Source organism: Aspergillus ambiguus (genome assembly GCF_047715705.1).
Source record: "Aspergillus ambiguus strain CBS 117.58 unplaced genomic scaffold BDV59scaffold_1, whole genome shotgun sequence".
NCBI classification, from domain to species: Eukaryota; Fungi; Ascomycota; class Eurotiomycetes; order Eurotiales; family Aspergillaceae; genus Aspergillus; species Aspergillus ambiguus.
The window spans coordinates 984,442-1,001,147 of NW_027395514.1; the positions used below are offsets into that span (position 1 = coordinate 984,442).

Consider the following 16,706-nt stretch of genomic DNA (forward strand, 5'->3'; position numbering starts at 1 on the left):
TCCGCAATAGCATACGGAGTATTTTGGGCTGATATCTGAGTGGGGCTTGCGGAAAAGCTTCGTTGCTGTCCAACGTTTTAAGTTAAGGGTCATATGAAAACATTAGGATATAATAATCAATGTAAAGGCTCAGAGCTATCCGACCCTACCACCCAGAATGATTATGTAAAAGGATGTGCTAACTATATGGTATTTGATATGTATGCCAGAACATGTGTTTGTGTTATATGCCATAAAATTTCATGCGACTATGGTCCCTTCGATGTAAGAGATCTGCGGGTTCTAACCACATTGGTACAAACATGGACATCGTATTTGGGGCGGCAGGGAATCCCGGTGTAGGCGTCATGTGTTGGCTGATGTAATTCCCGGAGTCGCTGAAGACCGCATCATCAATTGTCAACACGACAGAAATATGACTGCCAATATCCCGGAGATCATCCTGCTCTGCCAGGACGCAGACTTCATTACCGCCTTCCAAACAGCGCAGCAAGAGCACTGGCCCGAGTTACCATCAAAGCTCACGATCACCCCCATCAACTCGCGCCTGAACCGCCTCGACCCCTCAGTCACCTTCGACCTGATCGTCTCACCCGCAAACTCGTATGGCCGTCTAGATGGAGGCTTCGACGACGCCATCTCATTAGCCTTCAGCCCGCGCGATGACTACGGAGCCCTGATGCGCGCAGTGCAGTGGGAGCTATACGAGAAATGGCGAGGATTCGCGCCACCAGGCACATGCACGCTGGTGCAGTTTCCTGCGCCGCTTGTGCAGAATTCCCGGCGCTGTGCCTGGGTGGCTATCTGTCCAACTATGCGAGAGCCGATGAATGTCGTCTGGGACCGGGAGGTTGTCTATGAGAGCGTCTGGAGTTTGTTATGTCAGGTTGAGGGGCGTAACCGGGCTTCGGAAGAGAAAATTAATCGTCTCTTGATGGCGCCCCTGGCTGCTGGGGTTGGGAAGGTCAGTAAGGAGCGTTGGTCGGGGCAGATGGTGCTTGCAATGAAACATTTTGTCGACGCCGTCGAACGGCCGGAGCGGTGGAGTCGAATGCAGTGGGATGAGATCATGAAGGATTGTGATGAAGTTGCGACGACATGGAAGACAAAGGAGCAGAATCGATAACGTCGTTCCCGATTCATGGTCCTCGTCGTCTTAGGTCTGTCGAGACACAATGACTTGGCGGGGCGCACCCCCCCTATCCGGTGTGTTACATAGATAGTACCTACACACCTGTCTAACGGTTGTATAATGGTCAGAATGGTAGTCTGAATCTCTTACGCCCTCGGCCCCAGCTCAAAAGTGAACTGCTTCGAAAGAGGTGACACCCTCCAGCGGGCAAAGAGCTGCGCATTCTCCACCAAGATCCGCCGCAGCATCTCCCCCCTCTCCTCGGCACCAGGCCACACGCCCTGCCATCCGCGGACATACGGCTCCATGATCCCCAAGGCCTCCCGGGCCCACCTCCCTGCCCGCTCCTGGCCAATTCTCCCCTTCTGCACCATCCGCCTCTCCAGCTTCCCCAGGAAACGCTCCCTCTCCGGCCGGTCCTTCACCGCAGCCTGCAGGACCGCTAGGAGGATATGGGACCGGATAGACAAGTCCAACTCATCCAGCTCGATGCCTTCGAGTCCTAGTCCAACGGTCTCCTCCACCGCAACAGCGGCTAGGAACTCCACCTCCTCCTCACTCCCGACCTCTTCCACCCACCCCCTCCACCACGCCTGCTCGCCAATCCCTCCATCCGGCAACCCACACCACATCACCGGCAGCTCCGACTCGCCATCTCCCTCGGCCCCCTCTCCCCCCGAACCCTTTGCGAGGTACTCGGCTTCCAACCCGTGGAGATCATACTTTCCCTGCGCGACCAATATCCCAAAGCTATTGGGCCCCCATGCTTCCCGGGGAGTTACCGTAGCCCCGCGAGATGGAGATGGATCAGGCGTGAAATAGTCCAGCCAGAAGCGCGCATGTGATTCCGAATCGGGGGGCGGTGCGCTGGGGTCGGCCGTGTGCAGACGTGTCATGGTTGTCTCCAGCGTGCGGAGGGCGACTGCAGTAAGAGTTGCCAATGGCAGAAAGGGCTGCCTGCGGCGCGTGCACGCGACCGTGTAGGCCCAGCGGGGGAGTTTCAGGACGTGGGCGGATAGCGGCCTGTGGCGCGGCTGGCAGAGCGGGGCGGAGGAGTCGGGGAGGTCCTGGAGGTCGGGCGGGCGGTAGAAGCGCGCAGTGGTGCGCTGGGTGAGGAAGGGGGTGGAGTAGTAGGCGCGCCAGGCGGAGGCGTGCAGGAGGGCGTGGTGGGCGGCGTAGAAGGCAGGGAAATCCGAGAAGGAGGGGAAGTCCCCTTCCAGTTGGGAGGAATAGCGGTAGATGGCGGCTGCTAGCTGGGCGAGGTAGAATATATCCAGGGTACTGTTATCGTATTATTTATACCGTGCTATGAGGGATTCCCATGGTAGGGTATACGTAGCTTACCGATTAAAGCGTAACTCGCCCTCACCAAAGGACCAGCCATGCGCGTGCAGCTTCTCCACAACATCAAACACCCCGTTGCCGGTCCACAGCCCCTCGTCCAGATAGATGAATGCGATCCGCAGGACATCCTCATGGCAGGTCACTGGCACGATGCCGCCTTCAACATTAGCCAGGAATTCTTCCGCGCTCATTGTAGCGCTCCTGGCACGGGGCGGCGATCAGGAAATAGTGGTTCCGGCTGGACTGGGATCGGGATGCAGTGGGTTGGAGTAGTTTGATGTTTCCATATTCGCTTTGCGGAGAGATCTCCGTCACGTGACTTGATCGACAGACATCTGCCATCGTCATTAGATCCAGGATACGGGGATACCTGCAGACGTGGGAGGACCATTTAGATTTTCAAGGTCGAGACCAAGGCTAATAATGGCAATATCAACACAAGTACTCTGTCTACTATGGCCTCGAATGATACCTGATAGCCTAACTAGAAGGCACTAGATAGTCGATTTAGACAGACCACTCGCCTACCGTGGGGAGTCTCCCTTTCAGTCGACCGCCTCAGTTGTCTCCTATGGCCTTCCTCTTTCGATCCCCAAGTATCCTCACCGGTCCCTCCCGGACTACTGATTCCTTCCAACTGGTGCTTCCCCTACGCATCGGTCCCCAGCCCCCAGCCCGGCATGGATTGCAGACCCCAATCCACCGTGCCCATCTTGCCAATCTGGTGGTTGGCCTCCGTGCCCCGCTCGGCACACTGCGCGAGATACACCTTCCCGGTATCAATCAGGGCCGCCGGGATTACCGCCTGATCCTTGTCCTCATGGCCAAGCATCTTGGAGAAGAGCACGGTGTTGTCGGCCGTCATGGACGCGTCCAGGTACGTGAGGAAGCGTGCGCGGTTCGCCTCTGCGTCCGTATTAATAGAAAACCCATATCATCAAAAACAAATTGCAGACACGTACTCCATCGCGGCGTCCACAGCATCAGCGGCTTGCACTGGTCCGGATTCTTCTTGTGGTCCTCTGGGAACTCGAACGACTTCGGGATCCAAGCCTTCTTCCAGCCGCCCCATACGCCGGCGTCGATCGTCACCACGCAGTCCCAGGGGACGCTGCTGGGGTCGTAGTCGGGAAAGTCCTGGAACCGGGGCGAGATGTAGGTGCCCGTGCCGAGCTGGCGGCCCATGGTGCCCTTGGACTGCACGGCTTTGCCGCCGTTTGCGTGGATGGCGTCAGCTTCGGCCTGGGATGTGGTTTGGTTGGGTTGATGGAATAACGGATGGGATGGAATGGGGAGGACGGACCTTCGAGACGATGCGGTACCCGATGTGTTGTCTTGCCCCGTCGCGTTTGTGCAGTGGAACCCCGGGGCCTTCCCGGGGGATGGCTGCAACGGAGGCAGCGAGCGCCAGGAGCGCCCCAAACTTCATGATGCGGCTTGTGGTGAAGGAGGTAGAAGGAGGAAAGAGGGACTACGAAGAGCAGAAGAAGGCGAACGCTCTCTCTCGCTGGACAAGGAAGACAAGGGGAACGGAACGACCGAGCCAGTCTAGACCGCGACCACCACTAAACGCCGCCATTTTTCATGTCGGGCAACCAAGGTATTCCGCCATACTTGGTTAACTTCGGCCCTTACCACATACCGCTCCAACAGCCACCTTGGAATAGAAAGGTACGTCCAGTCCCCTCAAATTCCTGTCGGTGTATCGACAGGAACCGACAGGAAATCCATTTTACCCCATGGTCGAATCCGACCAAATATAGTATAGCGTAGGATCATCCCCATGGCTTGACAGGAGCTTAACCGGAATTAAAATGGCAATGGAGGGGCATCGAGTGCGGGGACTCGGGAAGTTTAATTGCCCCACTTTCTCCCCGAATAAGCAGCCTCCGCATTCCGCTAACCCTAATAGGAAAGGGAATCTATACCTCAAAGTAACGTGGACCACGACCGGTGACTGGCTACACGGTACTCTGATACAGTCCCTTACCGAACGGAGGGCAGTGCCAATTTTGCCATACTCCCGAACGGGTGGCAAATAGACTGATACTTAATCCCTCGCCCTCCTTTCCTTCTCTTCTGGCTCCTGCACCGTCTTTACCTTACTCTCCCAGTTCCCCTGTGACCGGACGACGATGTGGTTCTCACCGTCCTCCACCTCGGCCGGAGCGGTGGCCATCGCCCTTCTGTTGTTGTTGTCGTTGTTGTCTACGGCGACGGCATTCCACGTAGACGGCGGCTCCGACGACCTGAGCGCATACCTTGCCGCACACCCCGTGGCAACCAAGGCCGCCGGCGCCGTCCCTGCTGCGTCCATCAGCGCCAATGCCAACGCACTTGCCCCAGAACTCGTCCACGCGGTGCTCAGTCAGTGCCCATCAGGATGTGTGGAAGCCGGCCCGAGCCCCCACAACTGGACTCTGTATCCCCGACTGGGCCGGCTGGCCATGTGCAACCAGACCATGCTGCTCGATTTCTCCCTCTTCACGCCGCTGCGCCAGGACGAGTCCGTTCGCGCCTGTACGGCCAATGCCACAGAGCTGTTAGATGCAGCCATCGCTCGCAACACCACCAGTAACGCCTCTTGTCTGCCCAGCGGCAGCGTGACTCAGCTTCGGGTGTCGCTGCAGCTGGCCTTCAACCAGACCCGCACCCCTGCCACAGTCGCCGACTTCGACGCCGCGGCGCAGCAACTCGCCGCCGCGTTGTCCCAGCGAAACAGCTCGGAGTGCATCGACACCACCGCCTTTGCCTACTCCAACGCCGTCGCCCTCGGCCTCTTCGCCGGCTCTGGAGTCGGTGATGTCCCGGCCGCTGTGCTGCAGCAGTTGCTCGCAAAGATCAAGACCTCCGGCTTCGTCGGCAGCAGCGCCGTGGTGCAGCTATGTGCCAAGGACGGCCGCAGCTCCAAGTACAGCTTCGGCATTGTCGTGAGTGGAGAGCGCGATGTGTACTTGGTCCAGGATGCCGTAGCCGCGTGGGCGTCGGGCGAATGCATCACTACCTTCGACGACGCGGAAGACTGGCTCGACATCACCCTGTCGGTGCCCAGTCTTGTCGGCAACACCACAGCGGACAGTGTCAGTACTACTACTACTACTACTGCCGGCAACAGCACTGTCCGAGCCACCCTCCACGAACGAGCCCTGTGTTCGACCATCCAGGTCGTCTCAGGGGATAGCTGTGAGTACTCCCCAGTAACAAAACGTCCCCAGAGGGACACCCCGCTGATGCTCTCTGGTCTAGGCAAATCTCTAGCAGCCGAGTGCGGCATCTCCGCCTCGGACTTCGACAAATACAACCCCGGCAGCACCCTCTGCTCGACGCTGGTGCCCGGCCAGCACGTCTGCTGCTCCGCCGGTACGATGCCCGACTACCGCCCGCAGCCCAACGCCGACGGCACCTGCGCCTCGCACTACGTGGAGTCCGGCGAGAACTGCGCGGCCCTTGCCGCGGCGAACAGCCTCACCAATGCCGAGATCGAGAGCTTCAACACCAATACCTGGGCCTGGGAGGGCTGCGACAACCTGCAGGCGCACCAGTACATCTGCCTGAGCACAGGCAACCCCCCCATGCCGGCGCCAATTGCGAACGCCGTCTGTGGGCCCCAGAAGCCGGGCACGCGACAGCCAGCAGCGGGCGTGTCGCTGGCGAGCCTGAATCCGTGTCCGCTCAATGCCTGCTGCGTCTGCCCCCCTCTCCCCGCATTTCCGAATGAATAGTTGGCTCACCTCATCTCTAGAACAAATTCGGCCAATGCGGCATCAACCAAGACTTCTGCACCAAATCCAAGTCGGCCACCGGCGCCCCGGGCACCTCCGCCCCCGGCCAGAATGGCTGCATCTCCAACTGCGGCACTGACGTCGTCGTCGGCGATGCCCCGGCCAAGTACATCAGCATTGGCTACTTCGAGGCCTACAACCTCGAGCGACCCTGCCTGAACATGAAGATCACCGCCATGGACCTGACTCCTTACACGCACATTCACCTGGCATTTGGCAAGGTCTCGACGAGCTATGAGGTCGACATCAGCTCCATCCAGGTCCAGTGGGAGCTGTTCCAGCAGCTGTCGGGCTTCAAGAAGATCTTGTCGCTTGGGGGCTGGAGCTTCTCCACCGAGCCGGCAACATATTTCATCTTCCGCGAGGCGGTCCAGCCCGGCAATCAGGATAGGTTTGTCGCCAATATCGTGTCGTTTGTGACCAAGAACGGCTTGGACGGCATTGATATCGACTGGGAGTGTAAGTTGGGCTGCACACGGTCTGTCTTTTAATGCGCTGTTGTTAACCAGACAACGTAGATCCTGCTGCCCCCGATATCCCCGGCATCCCAGCAGGTACGTCTAGACCGGGCCCTCTCTTGCTCGAGTTTCGGGAGCACCGCTGACGTGAAGATATACTGTAGGCAGCGCCGACGATACCGAGAACTACCTCACCTTCATCACCAAACTGCGGGCCGCGATGCCGTCCGGCAAGTCCGTCTCGTTCTGCGCGCCGGCGTCCTACTGGTATCTGCGAGGCTACTCCATCAGTAAAATGGCCGCCGTGGCTGACTACATCGTCTTCATGACCTACGATCTCCACGGCCAGTGGGACTACGCGAACCAGTACGCGGTCGACGGCTGCCCGGCGGGCAACTGCCTGCGCTCGCACGTCAACATCACCGAGACCCTCCAGACGCTGGCCATGATCACCAAGGCCGGTGTGTCATCCAACAAGATCGCTGTCGGGGTCTCTAGCTACGGCCGCTCGTTCCAGATGACGACGGCCGGCTGCACAGGGCCCATGTGCACCTACACCGGCGGAGGGTCCGGCGCCTATCCCGGGCCATGCACAGGCACCGCGGGCTACATCGCCAATGCCGAGATCAACGCCATCCTGAACGGCACTGGCAGCTGGGAGGACTCCACGGGGGCTGTGCATCAGATCACCTCGTACTCATCGTACTTTGATGTGGACAGCCAGTCGAACGTGGCCGTGTATGAATCCACGCAGTGGGTCGGCTACATGGACGACGTCGTCAAGCTGGACCGCACCGTGCTCTACGAGTCTCTGCACATGGCCGGCGTGATCGACTGGGCCATCGACCTCAACGGCTACGGAGGCGACGATATCTCGCCTGGGCCCGGCGCCAACCTCGTGTATCCCCCGCAGAGCATCTGGGAGTCGTCCGACCCGCAGACGGGCTGTACGCCTCCCTGCATCATCGTCCTGCCGCCATACCGGCTGACCGGCACACACACGGTGACCACCTGGCCCGCCCTGACCACCACGCTGCTGTCCTCCGACACAGCCGGCGGCGGTGTCTACGTCAAGACGACGACAATCCCCGTGCCGACCTTCTCCATCAGCGAGGTCAGTCTGCACCCGGTGACGCTGTATTCGACCGACACGGACAAGTACACAATCAACCCAGTGCAGAGCATCACGCCCACCTCCTTCATCTGGACGCTTCCTCCGAACTACGCCACCTTCCCCGTCACGACGCCCACCCCCATGACGTCCAGGGCCACCGACGTGCCCCTGGCCAGCGTGCCCTCCGTCAGCTTCTTCCCGACCCCGGTCCCCGTCACTATCCAACCCCAGCCCACGTACTCGGTCAAGCACCCAAAACCGCCCGTCACCGGAGGCCCCCTCACCGTCAAGCCCAGTACCACGAAGACCAGCTCCTCGGAGACTAGCACCTCGACCTCGGGCTCGGACTCAAAGTGCAAGGGGTCCGGCTGTGGCAAACGCGACTGCAGCGTCTTCGGCTGCGGCGGCCGCACCAGCAGCGGCGGTGGCAGCGACGGCGGGTGCGGCCTGTTCGGCTGCGGCGGTGGGTGTGGCATCTTTGGCTGCGGTGGTGGGTGCGGTATCACAGGCTGCATACCGATCTGCCCGCTGGCATCATGCGGTGGCTTGGGCTGTACTGTTCCCGGCGGCTGTGGAAACACGCAGGGTTCCGACGGTGGCGATAGCAGCGACGACTGCGAGGTTTCGGCTACGGTGTCGGCGTGCACGTATCTGGTGACGAGTTATAGCGCGTGGTATCTGGCTTCGTCGACCACCACCACGGAAGTAAGTCCCCCCTTCTTCTCTAAGCTCCTCATTCGGGGGCTAGGGAGAGAGAGAGAGAGAGAGAGAGAAATGGAAAAGCTAACCCGGGACAGACTGACTGCGTGACAAGGACGGCTTGCAACGGACAGGATACGTCTGTTACCACGACGCCCGGCAGCCCGGAGTGCTCGCTCGACCCGGATGTCCTGAATGCGCTGTCGATTGAGCAGGCGGCCGACGAGACGAAGATTAATGGGAAGCAGATCCCGCTTGCCTTCGAGCCGACGAACCCGGCGGGCTACGATGGGTCGACGTTTACCATGACACAGTTCGGGTTGACGGAGACGCTCACGGTTGTGCAGACGGCGACGGTGACCACCCACCCGACTACAACGGTGACTGTCGTGGTGCAGCCAACGGCGCAGGCGGACTGTGCATACAGGTAGGTCTTCTTTCCTCTCTCTCTCTATATCTCCATCTATATCTATCTCTATGCTATGTATGTCTATGTATGTCTTTTTATAGTGGTTGACAAGCACAGGATCACTGATTTCTTCTACATCTTCGAAGTCTACAACATCCGCGGCTGGAGCACCGACGGCGGCTCGAGCCTGCATCACGAAGAAAGCGGCTGTGGCGCCCTGACAGGCTGGGAGTGGCACGAGCACACTGACACCCACTATTCGCGTGCCTACTTCAACCTGCCCTTCATCATGAAGTCCGGCTGCGTCGAGCGGGCCATCGTGTCGGCCGGCGGGCCCAAGCTGTCCTGTAAATTCCAAGACTACGACTTCTTCTTGAAGAAGCGATCTGCGGCCATTCACCCCCCGCCGCCGGCCCCGCCGCCGTCGTCGTCGACGCTGCACAGGCGCGACCTCATCAGCGAGACGGCCAGTTTCCCCAGTGGCTTGTCGACTACGCGGAGCAACAACACGGGCATGACAACGCCGGCGCCCTTGTACACGCCGGAGCCGTGGGGCCCCGGTAACACGGAGACGTTCACGACGACCATCGAGGAGACCTCGAAGTCGACGTATACGACGGAGATCGTCCTGGCCACGGATGCAGGGTCGACGACGGGGATGAATTCCACGACGACAGTAACCAAGATGACCACAACAAAAAGTACGACTCCTCCTCCTACTACTACATCAGGAGGAGTCGCAATTCCAACCCCCACCCAAGCCGGGATAGTAAGCACCTGCAAAACATTCTACTATGTTAAGAGCGGGGACGGCTGCCTGGCCATTGCGACAGCGTACGGAATCGCCCTGGACAAACTGTATACCTGGAATCCGGCGCTGAACGGGGATTGTACGGGGTTGTGGGCGGATTATTATATTTGTGTTGGTGTGTAGGTTGGTGTCTTTGTACAGTAGAATAACTTATCTATAGCACTAGTAGTACTATGTATGTGCTGGTATGGATGAGCGAATCCTGTATGATGATGTCATAGCATCACAATTTATGCTGCTCAGAACCGCAGGGATCTATCGTATATTTAACTCGCTTCCAATGAGATGAAAAGTAGAAGATAGCAAAGAAATATAGTAGTATAGTAAATCCCAGATGCGTAAATCTGTATACTCTACGGGTAGACCGACAACAGTAAAATACATGCAATTGGCGAGTCTCTCTGTGCCCAGCTAAACATCAGGATACCTACCCTGACGTCCGAGACTTCCCAAGACCACGTAGTCCTCAACTGGAGCTCGTTGTCAGAAGTCTAGCCAATCCAGAAGTTCTTGCAAATAACCGTGTTTCTCGCTGGGAGTAGCTCCCTCCAGAGAGAACTATAATTCAATCAGACACTCCGCCTATCTACGGTTGGCGGGAACTCATTGCACCAAGCCCGTTCGGATCGCTTCTGGACAGGCAGCTAGTTCGTCCTGTCGCCTGGGAACCAAAGCCCACTAGGCTAGGTACGGATTCGTATTTGGTTCTAGTGGGAAAATCTACACCTTCCTGGGAAGGTGGCTTGATCTCCATGGCATTTCTTGGCAGTGTGTTGCTCAGCGGAATATAAGGACGCCGGACACTGAAAAATTTAATGAGTAGTCTCTAGGTTCTTACAAATCCACTCGTCCTCTTGCAGCTCCTTAGCAGAGCTACGCTTCTCCGGCTCCCACTGTAACATCTTCTGCATTAGGCGTATGAATCGGGCCTTGTCCTGTCCTTCAAGAGTCGTTTCCCTCTGTTCAAGCGGAATCCGGTCTCCTAGCAGAAATTTGGCGCAGAAGTCACCTGTAGGGGTCATATTTAAGGAGCGGATATGGGAATTCAGCCCAGTGAATGGATATTGGCTTACCGTCATCAGAGAAGAATTTATGGCGGAGCTTGCCTCGGGCTAGAAGACTGGGCGGGGGAGGTCCAAGCAGCCTTATAACCTCAGCGAGGTGGGCTCGACTCCGATACGCCTGAAATTCTGGGTCACAGCCGGTGAACAAAGATCCGCCCTCAAAGACGTTCCAAATCTATGTAGAAGGGCAAGATGTCAGAAAATTGCGACCAGTGCAACGCGGCTTATTGTCTTACCATACATCCCACATTCCATATATCCACAGGATACGTCCATGGGATCTCCAGTATCACCTCCGGCGCGCGATAGATATTAGGCTGAATATCTTCTAGGTGCTCTATGCCACCAGGCGTGGCCGAGCCAAAGTCACATAGAACCGGCGCGCCCCATTCTCGAGGCATTCGGAGCTCCCGGGACACGTAGATAGTTCTTCCATCCAGCTCTTTCCTCGGGCAAGGGTTCTGAAGCTCATTTTCCATAAAGTCTTGGAAGACCGAGTCATCGGCAATGCCGAACATGATATTGTCGGCTTTGATGTCTGATCATTTTCCTGTGTAAGTAAACAGTGGCAAAGAAGAACAAAACCGGAGTATATACCAGCGTGGATAATCTGGCACTCCGTATGCAGGTAGTCCAGTGCCAAAAATAAGCGCTTCAGCACAAATGCCAGGACTGGTGAAGGTAGCCTCCGCACCGGGTTGCGGTGCAGAAAGGTCAGCACACTTTCCCATAATGGAGGAGTATCTAACTGTGAGTTGAAACAAAATGGGTGTCCGCTGATGTTGAGTGGCTTGGAGGGGTGCTTGGAGGAATGTGGAGAAAAGTAAAGCATGCGAAAGTGCTGAGGACCTGAGGCACTGGTTCGTTCGCCGCTGGAGATCAGGGTGCGAACGCGGTGGCCTATGGCCTCCGTAGCCGTCATTTCGACGTCGATTCCGTAGGTCTCACGCTCTAATGGACCCGAATTGATACCCGGCACTCGATTCTAGGCCGTTAAAAAACGCGTCCGCTACTGTGCCGAGGTCAATCGCAGGGTAGCTAAGCTTTGGAATCCATAGCAGAATGTCACACTCGTGCCCACACATTGTTCATTACCTTCATGAAGCATATTGCTCTTGACTATTAGCTTCTTCGGCTACTTGCTCGCTTTATATCCGTGGAAGATTGTCACAAGAGAAGAGCTTTGGGCATAGGATGATAAAGCCCATCCAACTGGCACTATTCCTGGTATGCGAAATGGCCAGTTGCCTTCATTCCTGACCCTCAAGACTCCCGCGCGTCTCGCTACGCGGGCCTTTCTGCAATTCCGGCACTGTTAGTCGAGTCATTCAATCAGCATATTGAATTGGGATTGCCACGAGAGGCAGATCCTATCGTATCCCGAGAGGAGTTGGAGCAGTACCAAAAAGAGAACAAAATATTCAAAGCCGTCCCAGGATGGACGAACCAGGTGGCGTGGCTAGAACAGCCCCTGGTGATTCCGCACGATAATGGTGAGGTTCTAGAGTCTTTTGATGATATCAGGGCCAGTCCCCAGCCGGCAGCGAACAACATCCTGTATTGGCAACCGCATATCCATTTCATTCAGAGGCTGGATTTTGGTTCTCGCTCGTGATTCATGTCCCCGTCATACTCCTTGTTACCTGAAATAGTAGCTCTGCTTTTTTTTAACTACCACTTCACCCTGTCTGAAGAAAGATGTAAGAATATCCATCCGATCCGAATGATAGGGACAGCTATGTAATGTTTGGAAAAGAAATATTCGATAGAAAGAGGGGAAAAGTTGCTACTGTAGGATTTGGAAATGATATGGGAAGGCTAAAACAAGGCGACAAGTTGCCAAAATTCCATGGAGAGCTATAGTACCCAGCATTTAGCTTAGACAAAATCGAGAAGCTTGCATAAAAGAGATGGAGGTGTAGCAAAGCTTGTATAATGTTCTGGTATACACTGTACCAACCAAAACGGAGTATACGAGGTCTGGCCATTGCCCTAGTCAAGGAAGCCGAGAACTTTCGGTCTAGAAATAATATGGTATGCTTGTGCCAAGCTTAGATCTACTAGTTTCTCAGCAAGTGACCTGGTGTCGACAATGACCAGTGCACTCAACCGGCCAACTCAATCGGAGTATGTTGGTTGCTGCAGAATCACAGCACACGCTCCACTCTCCCCAGATACGTCTGCGTCCGGGTCCGGATCCCAGCCAGGTAATATCTGAGTCTCGAACGGCCTCCCTTGCCGAAGCTCTCCTGCAAGGTCATCATAAATCCTAACCACCCGCTCGGCCTGCAGACGACTCCCACATTCAAGCAATACAAGCTGTGGGCAAAGCCTGAAGGCCAGGTGGATTATTTCGTAGTAGAAAACATCCTCTTGCCTAACGGACTCACTGGCTAGGGAATCGCCTGGCGAAGGTGGTACCAAGGCAAGTCTCGGTTCGAAAATCCTGACACTCCGTGCAGTAGTGCCATCCCAGAATGATTGCGGAGCGACATACGGCGGATTCGCAACTAAAATGTCACAACGCGGACCGGTCTCAGAAGCATACTCTGGGAATTCACGCAAGACATCCTCTACGCCGGGGGCTGCAGTGTCACGAGCTGCGAGAACGTTTCCCTGGCGGAAATGGATCTCAGTCCTCGCACGGGCTGAGAGAAGGCCGAGTTGCAGATTATGTGCGAGGTTGTCGGACGCCAACTTGACGGCAGTGGGACTGAGGTCGATACCGACGCTAGATATCTGGCCAATGTGTTGCGCAAGAACCGAATGCAGTAGTAGAGACATACACCCTGTTCCTGAGCAGAGGTCTAATATGCGCAGTCTCCGGGTATGTCCGGCATTCTCAGCGTTCACATGGTCCTTGAAGTGCTTTAATGCCAGCTGTGCTGCGTGTAGCGTGAAGCTCTCGGTTTCCGTCCTTCCAGAGAGTTAGCAATGTAATGAAGGTGGCTACGAAGCAATAACTGAAGTTTATACATACCGGGGAATCAAGACACCTTTTCTACATAGGATCTCCAGGTCTCCAAATGGTTGGTCGCCGATGATGTACTGCAGCGGCAGCCCCTTTGACCGCGCACGGCACATTGATCTCAAGATCTTGTTCCAGCGAACATGACGTCCGGAAGCCGCGCCAGTCCTGCTCGATAATTCATTTTGCATACATCTGACTCGTTCTTGAAGCCAGCGCAGTTCATTCTGCGCAGAGTCTATCGTGCGGCATTGTGATAGCAGTAGAGGAAGAAGACTGTGTCGCTGGTATGCCTTGATAATTATTGAGCTGGGAAGCCGGGGCATGGATGATGTCTGGGAGAAGGAATCGCCACGAAGTCCTCATCAGTACATTGTCGAACGTGACCGGAACAGTTTAATTTTTGTGTGTTGCGTTGGAAGAGTGCTGCAAGAGAAGAATCCTTGAAGTTTCTTTCCGGGTGGGGGCCGTATCCCTGCAACGGATCTTCGGCCAAGACAGCGCTGGGACAACTGGATACACATAGTCTAAAAGTCCAACTCTATCGCGCTGATGGGTCATTCTACAAATATACATCACTTTACAGTCAAAGAGCAAGAAATAGAATCGTATGTTCGTACAATCATTATGCGACCAATATGCTATGTACTTCACACAATGTAAATAAGGACATCAACACCTAATATGGATCAATAAAACACAAAGGTATTGTAAAAACATAAAGGCCAAAAAAGAGGGTGACCCAGGGTATCAGCAAATCATCGAAAACCAAAGGCTCAAGCGGCCAGCATATATCCAATGGCGGCAGCACCAACCGCCAAGTGCGTCGGGAAGCTCGTCGGTCCTGCCGGCATCGCACCGCCTGTACTCGTGGATATGTCGGTGAAGATACCCCCGGTTGGACCTCCAATTCTAGCCCCCGAACCGTCAGCCACAACAGAAGTAACAGGGTTGGCGACTTGGGTGGCTCCCGGAACGGCGTCGTCACCGGTTCCGATCTCCAGGACATCGTCTTCCGTGGAGTTGAAATTCGTGTTGGCCAGGGAGATTTCATTGTTAGACAAGTCGTACACAACGTACGCGCTGCGCAAGAAGGTGTCGCCGAGGACAGCAGTGCTACTCCCGGCCGGGGCAATTCCGAATATACACGCCCGGGCCCCATTTCGGAACCGAATATCGCCGGCGTCGATAACAAGCTCGTCAATGCCAACGTTAATCGTCGGTGACGTGAACGTGTAGCTGATGTTCACGCTCTCTTGCGCCAGACTGCATTCCACAAACCCCACGCCGCTGGAGGATTCGTAAACAACGCCGAGATCATTGTAGATATCTTCTACAATCGAGTTAGGCAAATACGTCAATGAGCTTCCAGAGTCCAGCAGAACGGCCGCTGGAAGGGCGTCTGATGAGTATTCCTGACTGTCCGAATCGGAAGTAATGGAAACTCCAGTCAGTGCAATGATGAGTTCGGAATAGCCGCCGTTGACGGGTTGGACCGGCAACGTTGCCAGTTCACCGTGATATTTTGCCTTGTTGACGCCCCCAAACAAGATGGAACCAGTACTCGCTCCCAGATCGTTCAACCAGAGACTGTAAGCACTTGATTTGATCAAGTTCTCTTTCACCATCGCCTTGGGGAGATTCGCGTAGGCGGATTTGCCGAAGCGACCGACCTGCACCTCGTTGGAGGGGTATCCAATTCCCAAAACGCCCTCTGCAGTTGACAAAATATTAGTTTCCGTTCAGAGACCATTCGCCATATAATCACGTCTGATTCCTCAACAGGTCCAGGAATCTTTAACGTACCTGCAGAGCCCGAGGTATAGCCAACTCCGAACTGAAAGTCCTTGATAGCGGCACCACCAATGTGCAACGTATCAGTCACATAGGCTCCAGCGGCGCCAGTCCCGTCTGCATACGAGATGTTGAAATCCGAGGACACGAATGAATAGGTTGAGGAGTCGTCGGGACTATAAGAGCCGGATACACTGCATGGATCGCTCGAGGATTCACAGAGGGTCGAGTTCGCCGCGTTGGTCCATAGATCGCTGCTCCCAGTGTCGATGACTAGTCGTAGACTCTGCTGTGGCGTGCCGAGGGTGATGTTACAGAAATAAAGCGTTTCCTACTCCGCACATGTGGTGTCAGCAACTTAGGCGCAACGCAACGCGCTTCCGCGTCAGGCGATCGGGACATACCTCATTATCAAGATCCTGAGAGACTGTTTTGTCACGCTTGCGCCTTGTCCGATCCCTAGCCACCGGATCTGTGACATCTTTACGCTTAATATCTAGCGACACGACCGCGGGGACCTCTCTCTTGTGAAGGGTGAGGGAGCTTGCACTTTGCCCAACCAGAGCCGCAACGAGCAAACAATGCCACGATCCCCACTTCATCTTGGAATTTCCACGCGACCGGAGATTGCTTGCTCCTAGGGGAATCAATCCAGAACTCGTATAGACCCGACGCAGTCGTACAGGGCAACCCACTCGACAGGACTCAGGGCCTCAATCGACCACTCTCCTGTGTGAGACCGAGGTGGGCGAACAGGGTGATGGGAATGGTTCAGCGGGATAGAGGGTTCGAAACGGAGTTCAGGCGGAATCATCGGCGGGGCATCATCGACTTTTTGTACTCCATAGCAGACATAGTGGTTGGAACCGGGGTCGGCGTATACGTCTCTGAGGTGGTCAGCGGGTCCAGGCGAATTCACTCGGGGATGACGGTGATCATCTCGGCAGACTTGGAGCTCTGGCGGTCCCACCGAGAAGTTCGGAAAGTCGGATAGCGGCAATCGCGATCCAATCTGCGTTCACGGCGGCTTGTTTGTTAGCTGGTCGTCGTCGTCATCACGCTGGTTGATGATGAGGGTGTGGGGCGGAACCGCGAGGCTGGAGGACAAGTGTCGACGAGTCTGATGAGTAT

General features: G+C 55.9%; 7 protein-coding genes across 7 annotated transcripts; 3 read left to right on the top strand and 4 right to left on the bottom strand.

Annotated features, from left to right (window-relative positions):
• Nucleotides 1–220: 220 nt before the first annotated feature.
• BDV59DRAFT_4405 (macro domain-like protein) lies at nt 221–1,202 on the top strand. The gene has a single exon (XM_073696399.1). The coding sequence runs from the start codon at nt 416–418 to the stop codon at nt 1,124–1,126; it is 711 nt and encodes a 236-aa protein (XP_073553208.1). The 5' UTR covers nt 221–415; the 3' UTR covers nt 1,127–1,202.
• On the bottom strand, nt 1,203–2,740 carry BDV59DRAFT_4407 (uncharacterized protein). The gene is made up of 2 exons (XM_073696400.1): nt 2,477–2,740; nt 1,203–2,413 (listed from the first exon to the last, which is right to left on the bottom strand). The coding sequence occupies exons 1-2, from the start codon at nt 2,665–2,667 to the stop codon at nt 1,279–1,281; spliced, it is 1,326 nt and encodes a 441-aa protein (XP_073553209.1). The 5' UTR covers nt 2,668–2,740; the 3' UTR covers nt 1,203–1,278.
• A 481-nt stretch (nt 2,741–3,221) lies between these two features.
• Nucleotides 3,222–4,355, top strand: BDV59DRAFT_4414 (uncharacterized protein). The gene has a single exon (XM_073696401.1). The coding sequence runs from the start codon at nt 3,340–3,342 to the stop codon at nt 4,096–4,098; it is 759 nt and encodes a 252-aa protein (XP_073553210.1). The 5' UTR covers nt 3,222–3,339; the 3' UTR covers nt 4,099–4,355.
• Nucleotides 4,356–4,611: 256 nt separating this feature from the next.
• Nucleotides 4,612–9,872, top strand: BDV59DRAFT_197356 (uncharacterized protein; the record flags this gene model as incomplete). The annotated part of the gene is made up of 7 exons (XM_073692900.1): nt 4,612–5,659; nt 5,723–6,162; nt 6,219–6,717; nt 6,777–6,812; nt 6,881–8,535; nt 8,628–8,956; nt 9,056–9,872. The coding sequence occupies 7 exons, from the start codon at nt 4,612–4,614 to the stop codon at nt 9,870–9,872; spliced, it is 4,824 nt and encodes a 1,607-aa protein (XP_073553211.1).
• A 689-nt stretch (nt 9,873–10,561) lies between these two features.
• On the bottom strand, nt 10,562–11,735 carry BDV59DRAFT_197357 (kinase-like domain-containing protein; the record flags this gene model as incomplete). Its single annotated transcript, XM_073692901.1, has 4 exons — nt 10,562–10,758; nt 10,823–10,988; nt 11,050–11,351; nt 11,411–11,735. The coding sequence occupies 4 exons, from the start codon at nt 11,733–11,735 to the stop codon at nt 10,562–10,564; spliced, it is 990 nt and encodes a 329-aa protein (XP_073553212.1).
• Nucleotides 11,736–12,546: 811 nt separating this feature from the next.
• BDV59DRAFT_166874 (S-adenosyl-L-methionine-dependent methyltransferase) lies at nt 12,547–14,205 on the bottom strand. The gene is made up of 2 exons (XM_073687795.1): nt 13,794–14,205; nt 12,547–13,730 (listed from the first exon to the last, which is right to left on the bottom strand). Exons 1-2 carry the CDS (start codon nt 14,105–14,107, stop codon nt 12,932–12,934), a joined length of 1,113 nt encoding a protein of 370 aa, XP_073553213.1. The 5' UTR covers nt 14,108–14,205; the 3' UTR covers nt 12,547–12,931.
• A 305-nt stretch (nt 14,206–14,510) lies between these two features.
• BDV59DRAFT_4466 (pepsin-like aspartic protease) lies at nt 14,511–16,437 on the bottom strand. The gene is made up of 3 exons (XM_073696414.1): nt 15,980–16,437; nt 15,588–15,906; nt 14,511–15,495 (listed from the first exon to the last, which is right to left on the bottom strand). Exons 1-3 carry the CDS (start codon nt 16,175–16,177, stop codon nt 14,558–14,560), a joined length of 1,455 nt encoding a protein of 484 aa, XP_073553214.1. The 5' UTR covers nt 16,178–16,437; the 3' UTR covers nt 14,511–14,557.
• Between the last annotated feature and the right edge of the window lie 269 nt (nt 16,438–16,706).